Source organism: Oncorhynchus clarkii, chromosome 20 (genome assembly GCF_045791955.1).
Source record: "Oncorhynchus clarkii lewisi isolate Uvic-CL-2024 chromosome 20, UVic_Ocla_1.0, whole genome shotgun sequence".
NCBI classification, from domain to species: domain Eukaryota; kingdom Metazoa; phylum Chordata; class Actinopteri; order Salmoniformes; family Salmonidae; genus Oncorhynchus; species Oncorhynchus clarkii.
The window spans coordinates 19,435,456-19,453,044 of record NC_092166.1 but is presented as its reverse complement, the minus strand read 5'-3'; the positions used below and the strand labels follow the sequence as shown (position 1 = coordinate 19,453,044).

The following is a 17,589-nucleotide window of genomic DNA, read 5'->3' as shown; positions in this document are numbered from 1 at the left end:
CTCTAGGTAGATAGTGTGGTCTACAGCTTATCATGAGATACTCTACCTCAGGCGAAAATAGCATGGTTGGTTAAGAGCCGATAAGACGACAGCCTTCCGGCGCCAACACATTGTCCCTATGGGACGCACCCGTGGACATCCAACCCTCTGTTGCATTGCAGCCATTTGGTTGCCATGATCATAATAAGTTCTAAATGTCAGCAGTGAACTCATTGGCTGGTGTTTTTCAAAGAAATTAAGTCAGAGACTACAGCCGGCAAGTTGTGGGGAATCAATTATCTAGGCAGGTCCAGGTGAATATTACCTAACAAATGGCCTTCTGCAGTGGCATTTATCTGTTCATTTATGTCATGTTTAAGCATAGTTTTACAACTAATTAAAGTGGGCAATTCCATCATCTGTAATACAGTAATATTTTCCCTTTGGAGTAACCAAAATACACAGATTTTTGTCAGTGACCCAAATGCAGGTAAATAAACAACATTCATATACATTTAATGACATATCTTATTTAACATAAAACATCCATATTGGAACTATGAACAGCACAGTACTTTCTAAGTGAAGGGAACTTGTGCCTCTGCAGTTGAGAATCAACTTTCTAAGTGAGTGGAATTTGTCTATGAATTTGAGTTTGTTTGAAGAAGATGAAATAAAACATCCATATTTGTGGTAATCCCTGTAACATTGTTCCTCAAGGGCAGATAAGCTTGAGTGATGGTATTTGCCACCTCCCCCTCTTACAGTTGAAGTCGGAAGTTTACATACACTTAGGTTGGAGTCATTAAAACTTGTTTTTCAACCACTCCATCAATTTCTTGTTAACAAGCTACAGTTTTGGCAAGTCGGTTAGGGCATCTACTGTGAGCATGACACAAGTAATTTTTCCAAAAATTGTTTACAGACAGATTATTTCACTTTTCATTCACTGTATCACAATTCCAGTGGGTCAGAAGTTTACATACACTAAATTGACTGTGCCTTTAAACATCTTGGGAAATTATGTAATGGCTTTAGAAGCTTCTGATAGGCTAATTGACATAATTTGAGTCAATTGGAGGTGTACCTGTGGATGTATTTCGAGGCCTACCTTCAAACTCAGTGCCTCTTTGCTTGACATCATGGGAAAATCAAAAGAAATCAGCCAAAACTTCAGAAAAAAATTGTAGACCTCCACAAGTCTGGTTCATCCTTGGGATACCACGTTCATCTGTACAAACAATAGTACGCAAGTATAAACACCATGGGACCACGCAGCCGTCATACCGCTCAGGAAGGAGACGCGTTCTGTCTCCTAGAGAAGAACGTACTTTGGTGCAAAAAGTGCAGATCAATCCCAGAACAACAGCAAAGGACCTTGTGAAAATGCTGGAGGAAACAGGTACAAAAGTATCTATATTCACAGCAAAACGGGTCCTATGTTGACATAACCTGAAAGGCCGCTCAGCAAGGAAGAAGCCACTGCTCCAAAACTGCCATAAAAAGCCGGACTACGGTTTGCAACTGCACATGGGGACAAATATCGTACTTTTTGGAGAAATGTCCTCTGGTCTGATGAAACAAAAATAGAACTGTTTGGCCATAATGACCAGCGTTATGTTTGGAGAAAAAAGGGGAGGCTTGCAAGCCGAAGAACTCCATCCCAACCGTAAAGCAGGGGAGTGGAAGCATCATTTTGTGGGTGTGCTTTGCCGCAGTGCTGGTGCACTTCAAAAATAGATGGCAACATGAGGGAGGAAAATTATGTGCATATATTGAAACAACATCTCAGGACATCAGTCAGGAAGATAAAGCTTGGTCCCAAATGGGTCTTCCAAATGGACAATGACCATAAGCATGCTTCCAAAGTTGTGGCAAAATGGCTTAAGGACAACAAAGCCAAGGTATTGGAGTGGCCATCACAATGCCCTGACCTTAGTCCTATAGAAAATGTATGGGCAGAACTGAAAAGTGTGTGTGAGTAAGGAGGCCTACAAACCTGACTCAGGTACACCAGCTCTGTCAGGAGGAATGGGCCAAAATTCACCCAATTTATTGTGGGAAGCTTGTGGAAGGCTACCTGAAACATTTTACCCAAGTTAAACTATTTAAAGGCAATGCTACCAAATACTAATTGAATGTATGTAAACTTCTGACCCACTGGGAATGTGATGAAAGAAATAAAAGCTGAAATAAATCATTCTCTCTACTATTATTCTGACATTTCACATTCGTAAAATAAAGTGGTGATCCTAACTGACCTAAGACAGGACATTTTTACTAGAATTAAATGTCAGGAATTGTGAAAAATGTAGTTTAAATGTTTTTGGCTAAGGTGTATGTAAACTTCCAAATCCAACTGTACATTACCTGTTTGCAATAATTCCTGAGGAGCCTCTTGTTTTGTCTCTGCTGCTCGACATCCTTGAGTGTAGCCAGTAATGTGGGAGGTTCACTCAAGATGTAAAGAGGCTTCTCAACAGCTTTGAGGATGAAGTACAACAAGAAGATAACTTTTAGACTGACGGTCACAAAGGAAAAAGAGCAGAAAAGTGCTCCGCTCCACCCATTCCATTTTTTCTATCCAATTTCTCCAGTACGAGCTCACTGTTATGAGTTTACATTTGACCTTTAAGGTTAGAGGTCTCCATATGTGGCTCAAATGTATGCTAATAATGATATTTGGCCTGAGGCCTCTCATTCTTCATTAAAGCTTTGACACAGATATTTAGCCAAAATATTGTCCCAGAATGAACCCATTCTCCTTTTGAAGAAGTAATTAAACCCACTCATTCACATATCCCATCCACTCATATCCCAAATGCAAGAATACAAGGGTGTGTAGAGAAATAGAGTGACTCCAGTGTGGATCAGAGGTTGTTTCTTTCTTGGACAGCATCTTCTCTTCCAATTAGTGCTGCTGCCTCCGCCCCGGAGCAGCTCTGTCAGCTCAGATCATCACAGCGCCTCATCTCAGAGTCAGCGACACGTTCAGCTAGCGTCCCCGAATCTTGGCTTGCGTCCCAATTGGCACCCTGTTCCAAAAATAGTGCACTACCTTGACGCACAATAAGGGGAATAGGGTTCTATTTGGAATACAGTCCTGGAAACTAAAGTAAGCTGGAGCTCTGACAGTACACCGTCTATGAACCAGCAAAATGGCCCAGGTTTAATCAGAGAACATTTCTACTGTACAACAATAACATTTATTTAAGAACTAGTCTCATCAATATGGAAGTCATAAAAAGATTAAATATTGAAGGTCAAGTTTATTCATCATGTGCTCATAACATACATACCCAGACATTAAACAAAGCATCATTCAAAAGCATGTTGCTAATATATAAAACTGTTTGTTATGCAACCTTAGAGCATGTCCACTGTTTAGCGGTGAGAAATCAGCTCATGGAAATATCTCGACCATAAAGGCAAAAATACATTTTGTTCTCATAAGGACATCAATACATAGCCTGGTTCCAGATCTGTTTATGCTCTTGCCAACTCCATGGCGGTCCATGTAAAGCCAATGACAATGCGCATGAAAACACAAACAGACTGGTGTTCAGGCTCATCAATACAAGGATACATCACTAATGTTCACAAAATGAACACATTAACTGTGGTAGCTATGACATTACAGATATTATTCCACTTCTCCATCTCCTTGCATCTTTAATATACACATAGGATGCACCCTACATGGCACCCTATTCCCTATATTGTCCACTACTTTTGACCAGAGATGGTCAAAGTAGTGCACCATGTAGGGGATATTGTGCCATTTGGGAAGGAGACAGCAACAGAATGTAGAATAAAATAACTAAGATGAAATAGAAAGTATTAGGCACTGTTAACATTTTGATTGACTACATCAATGACAAACATGCAAAAAACACAATCCTGGCAGATTTCTACATGGCAAATACATGAGTTCGCTCAACATTTGAAATGTCTTCGGAGATCAGGGAATAATAGTACATTTGGGCGGATTTTTCTAGGAAACACAAAAGAGGACCGTGTTGGAGCTTAGGTCTCCTTCTAGTATGACCTCAAGTCTAAACATTGTCATCTTGTCAGTGGAAACACCTTTGTGAGGGAAATGCCAAGGTAATCAGCAGTCATTTCCTATCTGTCTTCCATATCTACACGAAGCACCTGAAATCCCGGTCTGGTTCAGGGTCAGTTTGTTCAGCCGGATAGATGTGTGTATAGCAGTCCAGACAGGAGCATGGATCTACCACAGAACTCATACCTTGAGTTAACATTTAAATAGACAGCATATGTAGATAACTTACAACAGAGATGGCTTTGGTTGGTTGTCTTAGTGTGGAATGAACACACACAAAAGCATAACATACTGTAAAAGATAAAGAGGAAAATTACATTCACATGATACAATACTAACAAGAGATTGTTCATCAATCATGTTGTGGTATGACATTCATGGTGTCTTTGCAGAAAATAATGCTGAGTAATATCTTAGCAAAAATGACATACCAGTACTTTAGACTTTGCAGTAGGTCAATAGACCCTCTAATATACACAATGGTCCTTTACAATTCATCTCCTCTCCTACCTGCTCATATTGTACTTGTTCTCAACTATCTCATTTAAGTCTCTATATCCATTTTAATCTTCTCGACGGTAATACAAAGCAACATGTCAAATGTACATACTGTATATCTATCTATACATCTTTGCCATGACAATCCTAGTCTCCTTGTAATCATGTTTGACAAAATTAGATCTACTAGAACCCCAGTTCAGTTTGACAACCCATTGCTTAATTGTTTAAACAGCAAATTAACCATGAAGAAAACTAAATCTATGCTACAATTGTTTTACATTTACAAAAGTAGATACAATGTTTAACGGTCAAGATGAAACCATTGTTAATTTGAATCCATAAATCTCTTACCCTTTAGTTCTTTTCACTCTGAAAGTCATCACAAATGACTCAAATGATATTGTCAATGTCCCAAATGGCACCCTATTCCCTGTTTAGTGCACTACTTTTGACCAGGGCCCATAGGGCTTTGGTCAAAAGTAGTGCACTATATAGGAAATAGGGTGCCATTTGAGACTCAGATATTAACTTGAAAGACATTGTTCATTTAGACTAGTGTCAGAACACATGGGTGGAGGGCTGCATGAGGTCATTAAGCACAGTGTGAAATTCATTTCACCACAGAGGGAGAGGAAGAGGGAAAGAGAGAGGAAGAGGGAGAGGGAAAGAGAGAGGAAGAGGGATGAGTATACTAGCCATGCACAGCACTTCTCCCTGGCATCCTTTAATGAAAGGTTTATTTAAACTAGCCAATGACTTAAAAACATTGACATTACTGCAGACAGACCAATTTATTCATATCTGTTAAAAATACCCTGTTATGACATCTGCCTTAAGTTGCAGGCACAATAAAGGGTACAGGTTTAATAGACAAACTCATTAGAAGATCCTAGAGCCATTTCAGTAATTGTTCTGCCAATACTGTGGGCCAACCTAACTTTTTAGTGCCCACAACTGTAGCCTATGCTTGCTGTAGTGTGTATTTAGGCCAATAGCAGAGTTTTATAGCATTTTAATGGAGACAGATGCCTCTTTACCCGCAGCCCTCACAGTACAGTAGTTTCTGTCTGCAGGAAGGACTGGGCCCGACAGTTACGTTGGAACTGAGCCATGTTCTCTGAGCCGTTTCTGGAGGCATAGGTGTTGTGCTGGGTGTAGTTTCTGGCCATATGGCAGTTGAGGCATATACTCTGCCATTTTCTCTTCAGTTCCCCTTGAACCTGAAGTAGGAAGATAAATCTCTTAGCACAAAAGGGAAAACTAGTCAACATCTGTCAATTCATAGCTATACTATATAATGTTTGAATATAATCCTGTCCTCGTTGATTTACTACAATGAAAATGAAGCAGACAACATTTAAAATGTCAATGTTTATCGACTTCTAGTAAAAGACCTCCCTAATTAGACTGTAAACATGTATCTTAAATCAGTTAAAACCTTGTTTTCCAAAATAGCTTTCATAAAAGCCCCCACTTTTCTTCCCAAATTGACCCAAGGAAGACACTGTCAACACTGATTCACTAATCATTTACACTGCTATTTGTCTTCCTCTTTGAGCCATTAGTCCCCAAGGCAACCCTTTAATTCCAGAAAAAAAAGAAACAACAATTAAGTCAAGAGCTTAAAGACAACGGCTTACCTCACTGTTTAAGAAACAGTACAGGATGACAACCACCAGGCCCTGCCAATAGAACATCAACAGAAAATCCCGTAAATAAGAGACAACCAAAAACAAACAATTCCCAACAAAACTGCCAAATATAGCCAGAAGATATTAATTATGATTAAATTATGCAAAAATGATCCGTTTTACCTGAAAGGATCCGATAGCGAGGTCAAAGAAGATTTTATAATCTACCATGGATTCATTGAGAGACACAAAGACAACATAATGGATGCCAAACAGAGGGATCAACAGGAGAGTGGATTTGGCCAACCTCCTGAAAACACACACAATATTACAGATATACTGTATGCAGGGGACCTAGAGACTACACACTTATATTCAATAATATACTGTTTAATATAATAATAATAATTGCTGGTTATACAGTGCCTTGCGAAAGTATTCGGCCCCCTTGAACTTTGCGACCTTTTGCCACATTTCAGGCTTCAAACATAAAGATATAAAACTGTATTTTTTTGTGAAGAATCAACAACAAGTGGGACACAATCATTAAGTGGAACAACATTTATTGGATATTTCAAACATTTTTTAACAAATCAAAAACTGAAAAATTGGGCGAGCAAAATTATTCAGCCCCTTTACTTTCAGTGCAGCAAACTCTCTCCAGAAGTTCAGTGAGGATCTCTGAATGATCCAATGTTGACCTAAATGACTAATGATGATAAATACAATCCACCTGTGTGTAATCAAGTCTCCGTATAAATGCACCTGCACTGTGATAGTCTCAGAGGTCCGTTAAAAGCGCAGAGAGCATCATGAAGAACAAGGAACACACCAGGCAGGTCCGAGATACTGTTGTGAAGAAGTTTAAAGCCGGATTTGGATACAAAAAGATTTCCCAAGCTTTAAACATCCCAAGGAGCACTGTGCAAGCGATAATATTGAAATGGAAGGAGTATCAGACCACTGCAAATCTACCAAGACCTGGCAGTCCCTCTAAACTTTCAGCTCATACAAGGAGAAGACTGATCAGAGATGCAGCCAAGAGGCCCATGATCACTCTGGATGAACTGCAGAGATCTACAGCTGAGGTGGGAGACTCTGTCCATAGGACAACAATCTTATCTGGCCTTTATGGAAGAGTGGCAAGAAGAAAGCCATTTCTTAAAGATATCCATAAAAAGTGTAGTTTAAAGTTTGCCACAAGCCACCTGGAAGACACACCAAACATGTGGAAGAAGGTGCTCTGGTCAGATGAAACCAAAATTGAACTTTTTGGCAACAATGCAAGACGTTATGTTTGGCGTAAAAGCAACACAGCTCATCACCCTGAACACACCATCCCCACTGTCAAACATGGTGGTGGCAGCATCATGGTTTGGGCCTGCTTTTCTTCAGCAGGGACAGGGAAGATGGTTCAAATTGATGGGAAGATGGATGGAGCCAAATACAGGACCATTCTGGAAGAAAACCTGATGGAGTCTGCAAAAGACCTGAGACTAGGACGGAGATTTGTCTTCCAACAAGACAATGATCCAAAACATAAAGCAAAATCTACAATGGAATGGTTCAAAAATAAACATATCCAGGTGTTAGAATGGCCAAGTCAAAGTCCAGACCTGAATCCAATCGAGAATCTGTGGAAAGAACTGAAAACTGCTGTTCACAAATGCTCTCCATACAACCTCACTGAGCTCGAGCAGTTTTGCAAGGAGGAATGGGAAAACATTTCAGTCTCTCGATGTGCAAAACTGATAGAGACATACCCCAAGCGACTTACAGCTGTAATCGCAGCAAAAGGTGGCGCTACAAAGTATTAACTTAAGGGGGCTGAGTAATTTTGCACGCCCAATTTTTCAGTTTTTGATTTGTTAAAAAAGTTTGAAATATCCAATAAATGTCGTTCCACTTCATGATTGTGTCCCACTTGTTGTTGATTCTTCACAAAAAAATACAGTTTTATATCTTTATGTTTGAAGCCTGAAATGTGGCAAAAGGTCGCAAAGTTCAAGGGGGCCAAATACTTTCGCAAGGCACTGTATGTGCACAAAACCTTGGTAGCGAAACGTTGGTGTTTTCCCATTTAAATGATTGACAGCATGTAGTGTATGCGACTTCCTTACATTTTTTGTTGAGTTGGCACTTCTCTAACTATTTCTGGTGTGCGTCCTCATGCTTTTTTGTACATATACACATCAATGGAAGGGATAATCAACAAGGGGCTGTGCCAGTGCACGTCAGGCAGTGGAGGCTGGTGAGAGGAGGACGGCTCATAATGATGGTGTGTAATGGCTGGAATGGAGTGGTATCAAACACGTGTTTGATGCCATTCCATTCATTCCATTCCAGCCATTATTATGAGCCGTCCTCCCCTCACCAGCCTCCACTGATGTCAGGTCAACATGACACCCATGGTTTATTTCCACATTCCCATGTTGATGATCTCTTTACATAAAGCATGTCTGGAGTCTCTCTAGAATCCCATAAATATGCAGATCAATAACGTGCAATGTGTATAGAGCGGCATAGGGAATATCCTACCAACAAAAGGGCACCCAAAATAAACCTGAGTTTTTATCTAAGTTTTTACCCATCATTCCACAGCCTTTTGCCACAAGAGCAGACTTACATATATTCTTAGGGATATATTTGTCTGAAGAAGCAGCATCTTAGCCTTTCTAAAACCTCAACAGACTGCACAGATTACAGAGTGTATTACTCCCTTTTGGTGATGCTTCCCTTCTGGCTGCTGAGAATTTCCTCAGAAGATTTTCGGGGAAGCAGATAGTCATCAGCAGACTGGTCTGAACTCAGGGATGGCTTTGTGCTGCAGTGAGAGTAAAGGCTGCACCCCAATGGCCCCCTTTTCCCTATATAGTGCACTACTTTTTACCAGAGGCCTTTGGACCCTGTAGGGAATAGGGTGCCATTTGAAATGCCTCCTAAATCGTTAAGGGATACTGACTGCCAAGTGCCAACCTGTGATTCTTAGCACTAAGGTGGATTATGCCCGGAACAATAGACACCAGCTCATCCAGTCTTAGCATCACCACCTGCCTCTTATCCCTAAAATCCCCTCGTTGAACAGATGGGAATATTTCTCCCTGAAGGCGTGCTGTGATGACCACCTCTATAGCTAAGCCTGAATCTTGCGTCACTCTGCAGTCTGCACTATAGAACACCTTCAGGCTGCATGTCTTTGGCCTGAGAAGGCAACTAAAATACCACGTCAGTGGCATGCAATTGTATACTGTGGCATTTAAGTGTGGTGACATAGGAATGTTGACACACTCCATTGTTGAGTACTCATTGTCTTTTGCCTGAGTGCAGTAACACATGCCTACTTGGGTACAAGAGCACATACCTGTATTGTGACTGGTCGTTGCCACCCACATCAGGACACCTCAGTTTCTGAACCAGGATTCTTATAATACTGATGAACAGGAGGAAGTTCACCTGGAAAGCCAGTCAACAGACATGATATATAATATCATATAAATATGACACATATTTGTATATTTTTTGTCAAATTTGTTCACTGCATTGCTTTTGAAGGGCATTTAGGTAATCTATGACCAGTAATGGTATACATTTGAGGGAAATGTGATGCAGTCAGATAAGAGGAAACAGTAGAAGCCGTCACATATAAATCCCTTGCTGTAAAGCCCTCATAAACGTTATCCTGACCAACTGGCCCTCCAAATACACCTCCGCTGTCTTCAATCAGGATCTCAGCGATCACTGCCTCATTGCCTGTATCCGCTACGGGTCCGCAATCAAACAACCACCCCTCATCACTTTCAAACGCTCCCTAAAACACTTCTGCGAGCAGGCCTTTCTAATCGACCTGGCCCGGGTATCCTGGAAGGATATTGACCTCATCCCGTCAGTTGAGGATGCCTGGTCATTCTTTAAAAGTAACTTCCTCACCATCTTAGATAAGCATGCTCCGTTCAAAAAATGCAGAACTAAGAACAGATATAGCCCTTGGTTCACTCCAGACCTGACTGCTCTCGACCAGCACAAAAACATCCTGTGGCTGACTGCAATAGCATCGAATAGTCCCTGCGATATGCAAGTCAGGAATCAATACACGCAGTCAGTCAGGAAAGCAAAGGCTAGCTGTTTCAAGCAGAAAAACAAAACAAAAAAACTCCAAAAAGTTCTGGGACACTGTAAAGTCCATGGAGAACAAGAGCACCTCCTCCCAGCTGCCCACTGCACTGAGGCTAGGTAACACGGTCACCACTGATAAATCCATGATAATCGAAAACGTCAACAAGCATTTCTCAACGGCTGGCCATGCCTTCCTATTGGCTACTCCAACCTCGGCCAACAGCTCCACCCCCCCTGCCCCGCAGCTACTCGCCCAAGCCTCCCCAGCTTCTCCTTTACCCAAATCCAGAAGCAGATGTTCTGAAAGAGCTGCAAAACCTGGACCCGTACAAATCAGCTGGGCTTGACAATCTGGACCCTCTATTTCTGAAACTATCCGCCGCCATTGTCGCAACCCCTATTCCAAGCCGGTTCAGCCTCTCATATCGTCTGAGATCCCCAAGGATTGGAAAGCTGCCGCAGTCATCCTGGACCCAAACTGTTACAGACCTATATCCATCCTGCCCTGCCTATCTAAAGGTCTTCGAAAGCCTAGTCAACAAACAGATCACTGACCATCTCGAATCCCACCGTACCTTCTCCGCTGTGCAATCTGGTTTCCGAGCTGGTTACGGGTGCACCTCAGCCACGCTCAAGGTACCAAACGATATCATAACCAATTCTCGGGCCGACTCTTTTCTCTGTATATATCAATGATGTTGCTCTTGCTGCGGGCGATTCCCTGATCCACCTCTACGCAGACGACACCATTCTGTATACTTCTGGCCCTTCCTTGGACACTGTGCTATCTAACCTCCAAACGAGCTTCAATGCCATACAACACTCCTTCCGTGGCCTCCAACTGCTCTTAAATGCTAGTAAAACCAAATGCATGCTTTTCAACCGTTCGCTACCTGCACCCGCATGCCCAACTAGCATCACCACACTGGATGGTTCCGACCTAGAATATGTGGACATCTATAAGTACCTAAGTGTCTGGCTAGACTGTAAACTCTCCTTCCAGACTCATAACAAACATTTCCAATCTAAAATCAAATCTAGAGTCAGCTTTCTATTCCGCAACAAAGCCTCCTTCAGTCACGCCGCCAAACTTACCCTAGTAAAACTGACTATCCTACTGATCCTCGACTTCGGCGATGTCATCTACAAAATAGCTTCCAATACTCTACTCAGCAAACTGGATGCAGTTTATCACAGTGCCATCCATTTTGTTACTACAGCACCTTATACCACCCACCACTGCGACCTGTATGCTCTAGTCGGCTGGTCCTCACTACATATTCGTCGCCAGACCCACTGGCTCCAGGTCATCTACAAGTCCATGCTAGGTAAAGCTCCGCCTTATCTCAGTTCACTGGTCACGATGGCAACACCCACCCGTAGCACGCGCTCCAGCAGGTGTATCTCACTGATCATCCCTAAAGCCAACACCTCATTTGGCCGCCTTTCCTTCCAGTTCTCTGCTGCCTGTGACTGGAACGAATTGCAAAAATCACTGAAGTTGGAGACTTTTATCTCCCTCACCAACTTTAAACATCTGCTATCTGAGCAGCTAACCGATCACTGCAGCTGTACATAGTCCATCGGTAAATAGCCCACCCAATTTACCTACCTCATCCCCATACTGTTTTTATTTATTTACTTTTCTGCTCTTTTGCACACCAGTATCTCTACCTGCACATGACCATCTGATCATTTATCACTCCAGTGTTAATCTGCTAAATTGTAATTATTCGCCTACCTCCTCATGCCTTTTGCGCACAATGTATATAGACTATTTTTTTTCTACTGTGTTATTGACTTGTTTATTATTTACTCCGTGTGTGTTGTTGTCTGTTCACACTGCTATGCTTTATCTTGGCCAGGTCGCAGTTGTAAATGAGAACTTGTTCTCAACTAGCCTACCTGGTTAAATAAAAATAACTATGTTTGGACAGGAGAAATGTCGATAAAGCCAGGATCAACCTTGAATTATATCCAGGAACTGCATTAATTCACATGCATGCAGAGTAACTACATAAATGTAGCATGCTCTTGCTATTACAGTCCTATCAGCTCCCAGTATGCGCTAGATTGACAGATCTGAATATTCTCTGTCTGCATCCCAAATGGAAACCTATTCCCTTTTCAGAGCACTACCTTTGAGCAGGGCCCATAAGGCTCTGGTCAATAGTAGTGCACTATATAGGGAATGAGTGCCATTTGAGACGCATCCTCTGTATGACATTTACTTATCTGGACACCTGTTTAGTTAATGCCTGGATATAGCAGCAGTTAGATCCTGCATGTGGTAAAGGGAATTACAGCAGCAGCAATGGGTCAGGATAGATGTTGGATACCCACCATGATGGAGATTCCTATGGGCACATTGATCACCCACATTGGGATTGGGTTATCATTCTGTTCCCAGCAGCTGAAGAAATAAGAAAAACCTACATGAGAATGTTAGTAAACACGTTCCATGCATCCCTGCCCATACTAATCTAAGCACAGCACGTTGTGCTGGTCAAAATGATTTGAGCATTAAATCAAAATGATAAAAGGTTGCCAAATGCTTGATTAATTTGATAATCACATGAATCTGAAGTCACAGATTATAACATGCAAACCAAGACAAACATCGGTCTGGCAATCACATAGGAAAAGAATCCAACACATCAATCATGTACATTTATGATTTCCAAGGTAACTCACCCAGTATCCTCATAATAAACCCTTGCAATAGCCCATGCAGAAACAAACACTGTTGGGATTCCTGAAACAGAGAGGAGAATACATCTGAAAGTATAAATGGATTGAATGTACTGTACGTTCCTCACTGTTGTTGATACATTGCACACAGTATATATTAATGATTATAAACTGGGTGGTTCGAGCCCTAAATGCTGATTGGCTGAAAGCTGTTGTATATCAGACCGTGTACCACATTGCGTTGTGCATAAGAACAGCCCTTAGCCGTGGTATATTGGCCATACAACACAAGCCCTCATGCCTTATTGCTTAATTATAAACTGGGTGGTTCGAGCTCTGAATTCTGATTGGCTGACAGCCGTTGTATATCAGACCGTATAACAAGGGTATGACAAAACATTTATTTTTACTGCTCTAATTACGTTGATAACCAGTTTATAATAGCAATAAGGTACCTCGGGGGTTTGTGATATATGGCCAATATACCACGGCTAAGGGCTGTGTCCAGGCACTCGCGTTGCGCATAAGAACAGTTCTTAGCCATGGTATTTTGGCCATATACCACACCCCCTCAGGACTTTTTGCTTAAGTAGCTTACCCCAGCCAATGAGAAGATAAACGATGAAGTGCCTATTTTCAGAGAAGATGACAATCAGCAGCATATGGAGGTAGAGGCCCTCAACCAGCAACCAGAAGAAGTTGGCCATGATAAAGTAGTGAAAAATCACCAGGCTCGCCTTGCATCCAATCTGGAACAACATTGTAGTACATCACTTGTGCTGCTATACAAAGATAAATTACCAGACACTCAACACAAAGAACAAACGTGTGTGTCTATATGGAAACTGAATTCCATGTCCTTATTCTGATACACGAAGAAGTGGAAAACACACATTTCTAAAGTATACCCACACAAACATAATCAGAGTGAACTGAAGGTACAATAACCAAAATGTGTCCAATGGAAACTGAATTCTGTACCTCAATCTCAAAAGAAACATGTTTCCAACAAATCTGTACAAATACTTATCAGTCTGAATTGTGAATGAACTATAAGAACCAGAGATATGCAGGCTGATAAACCTCCTGGCTCACCAGTGAAGGCAGCTCAGAACACTGATTGCTGCGAGAGAAGAGGATGTCGTCCTTCACAAGGACCGCCACCGCCCTCAGGATGAAGGAAAAGAACAGGTTGAGGTGAATGTAGTTCCTCGTGCAGTGGAGTTTTCTATAGAGGGGGTGGCAGAGGTAATTATTAATCAGAGGATCTCTGGTGTGTTGATCCAATACCCTGCTGCTCTGAACAGAGGGTGTTCTCTACTGTACGTAACTAAGGCTGTGTCCCAAGTGCCACCCTATTTCGTATATTAAGAACTAATTATGACCAGGGCCCTTGGCAAAAGTAGTGCGCTATATAGGGAATAGGGTGCCATTTGGGATGCATCCTAACTCTCACCTGAATACACAGAGGATGGCGCTCCCGGTTGTGAGGGCGATCAAAGACAAACTGTGGCCCAGGGTGTACAGAGTCTTCACCACCATAAAGAAGACCAGCTATAGGAAAGAGAACAAACAGTACAGTTATTGGCAGTATCAAAGCTGTATATATTCAATTGAATTAAAATGTAAAAAAAACTATGGGCAATTACTTCAACATATATAGAAGCCAAGTTAGAATAAAGAACATGTGCAAGTCATGTGCAATATCAACATTGTGTGTACTTTCAGAATGTACTTGATTCTAACATCAAATGAATAACAAGGAAGGACAGATTATAGGTTGTAATAGTTTTTAAACATCCTCAGCAGGTAAACATATCATTACAAATACTAAACCATTCTTCCATGAAACTGGCATGCGTCAGCAAATCCAACTCCTTCAATTTTATCAATCAATCAAATGTATTTAATAAAGCACATCAGCAGTTGTCACAAAGTGCTTTACAGATACCCAGGCTAAAATCCCAAAGAGCAAGCAAGCAATGCAGAGGCAGAGGCAGAAGCACAGTGGCTAGGAAAAATCCCCTAGAAGGCAGGGAAAAAACCTATAGTGGAACCAGGCTCCGAGGGGTTGCCAGTCCTGTTCTGTCAGGCCCTGATCTGTTTCACCTGTCTTTATGATAGTCTCCACCCCCTCCAGGTGTCGCTTATTTCCCCCGGTGTATTTATCCCTGTGTTTCCTGTCTCTCTGTTGCCAGTTCTTCTTGTCAAGTCAACCAGCATGGGTTTTCCCGTGCTCCTGCTTTTTCTTATCTCTTCTCTCTCTTTTGCTAGTCCTACACATTGATTCAAAAGGGATTTACTATGCCATTAAAAGGATCTGCGTGAGCAGAGGTAGGAAAAGCAGAGGTACAGAATCATTGAGACATTTTGAGAGACATTTAGAGACTCCTTTTCAAACTCACAAACGTGTACTGTAGAGATGGGCAAAAAAAAGTGCTTCTACTGCTAAATAATTTCAACCCGCTCAAAGGGTGATTCACAGGTTGATTCAAAGAGATTGAAATCTTAAAAAGAACCTGTGTGAATCTGCTCTCTAATATTGTTTCCCCAGGAAATGTGTCAAATGTTTGATTTCCACCGTTTTACCACTGTCTAGTGAAAAACAGTGACTTTTTTGAAAACGTCAGACAAGGACCCTACCAACGCACCAACACTCCCAGTTTGAGGTAGTGCCAAATGAACATTATCTTACGAAAACAATCATTCTCTCTAAAAGCATGGAGAAAGCTCCTGTTCTGAAGCGAGCTCTTCTACACCTGCACTTCACACTATCCATTGCTCATTGTTCTTCAAAACGTGCATGCACACACACAACATTTGATATGACATCAGTCCTTGTTTTAGTTATTCTAAAATATACAGCATGTTTCAACATCACATCATAAGTGCCCTTCAAATATAACTATAAGAAAAAGTTATCCAGCCAAAGTTGAGGTTACAAGGCCTGGTCCCAGATCTGTTTGTGCTCCTGCCAACTCCACTGCTGCCATTTTGTATTTGTATTTATTATGGATCCCCATTAACTGCTGCCAAGGCAATAGCTACTCTTCCTGGGGTCCAGCAAAATTAAGGCTGTTACAATAAATATACAGTGCATTAGGAAAGTATTCAGACCCATTCCCTTTTTCCACATTTTGTTACATTACATCCTTATTCTAAAATGTATTAAATAAACACATTTTCCTCATCACTCTACACACAGTACCCCATAATGAGGTGAGAACTGTTAATTTCATTTTTACAAATGCATTAAAAAACCTTATTTATATAAGTATTCAGACCCTTTGCTATGAGACTCGAAATTGAAAACAGGTGCATCATGTTTCCATTGATCATCCGTGAGATGTTTCTACAACTTGATTGGATTCCACCTGTGGTAAATTCAATTGATTGAACATGATTTGGAAAAGCACACACCTGTCTATATAAGGTCCCACAGATGACAGTGCATGTCAGAGCAAAAACCAAGCCATGAGGTTGAAGGAATTGTCCGTAGAGCTCGGAGACAGAATTGTGTCGAGGCACAGATCTGGGGAAGGGTACAAAAGCATTTCTGCAGCATTGAAGGTCCTCAAGAACACAGTGGCCTCCATTATTCTTAAATGGCAGACGTTTGGAACCACCAAGACTCTTCCTAGAGCTGGCTACCCGGCCAAACTGAGAAATCGGGGAGAGAATGGCCGCTCTGACAGAGCTTCAGAGTTCCTCTGTGGAGATTGAAGAACATTCCAGAAAGACAACCATCTCTGAAGAACTCCACCAATCAAGCCTTTATGGTAGAGTAGCCAGACGGAAGCCACTCCTCAGTAAAAGGCACATGACAGCCCACTTGGAGTTTGCCAAAAGGCACCTAAAGGACTCTCAGACCATGAGAAACAATATTCTTTGATCTGATGAAACCAAGATTGAACTCTTTGGCCTGAATGCCAAACGGAAGGAAAGCATCATGCTGTGGGGATGTTTTTCAGCAGCAGGGACTGGGAGGCTAGTCAGGCTTGAGGGAAAGATTAACAGAGCAAAGTATAGAGACATCCTTGATGAAACTTGCTCCAGAGCGCTCAGGACCTCAGACTGGGGCGAAGGTTCACCTTCCAACAGGACCAATGACCCTAAGCACACAGCCAAGACAACGCAGGAGTAGCTTCAGGACAAGTCTCTGAATGTCCTTGAGTGGCCCAGCCAAAACAGATCAAACATCTCTGGAGAGACCTGAAAATAGCTGTGCAGCAACACTCCCCATCCAACCTGACTGAGCTTAGGAGGATCTGTCAAGAAGAATGGGAGAAACTCCGCAAAAACAGGTGTTCCTAGCTTGTAGCGTCATACCCAAGAAGACTCAAGGCTGTAATCGCTGCCAAAGGTGCTTCAACAAAGTGCTGAGTAAAGGGTCTGAATACTTATGTAAACGTGATATTTCTAAAAATCTGTTTTTGCTTTGTCATTATGGGGTATTGTGTGTAGATTGATGAGGGAAAAAAAACAAATATATCCATTTTAGAACAAGCATGCACAGTATATACAATAACATTTCACAACACATTAAGTGTGTGCCCTCAGGCCACTACTCTACTACCAAACATCTACAGTACAACACAATCTCCATGT

At 41.7% G+C, this 17,589-nt stretch overlaps 1 protein-coding gene across 1 annotated transcript in view; it reads right to left on the bottom strand.

The window, feature by feature from the left end:
• Positions 1 to 3,228: 3,228 nt before the first annotated feature.
• LOC139376043 (vasoactive intestinal polypeptide receptor 2-like) overlaps positions 3,229 to 17,589 on the bottom strand; it is a 39,806-nt gene continuing 25,445 nt past the window's right edge. Inside the window, exons 5-13 of the mRNA XM_071118154.1 lie at positions 14,438 to 14,535; positions 14,077 to 14,209; positions 13,580 to 13,730; positions 12,985 to 13,045; positions 12,634 to 12,703; positions 9,539 to 9,630; positions 6,361 to 6,487; positions 6,187 to 6,228; positions 3,229 to 5,766 (exon numbers count right to left, since the gene is read on the bottom strand). Of these exons, the coding sequence (XP_070974255.1) occupies positions 5,593 to 5,766; positions 6,187 to 6,228; positions 6,361 to 6,487; positions 9,539 to 9,630; positions 12,634 to 12,703; positions 12,985 to 13,045; positions 13,580 to 13,730; positions 14,077 to 14,209; positions 14,438 to 14,535 (948 nt within the window). The 3' untranslated portion in view covers positions 3,229 to 5,592. The remainder of the gene's footprint in view (positions 5,767 to 6,186; positions 6,229 to 6,360; positions 6,488 to 9,538; positions 9,631 to 12,633; positions 12,704 to 12,984; positions 13,046 to 13,579; positions 13,731 to 14,076; positions 14,210 to 14,437; positions 14,536 to 17,589) is intronic.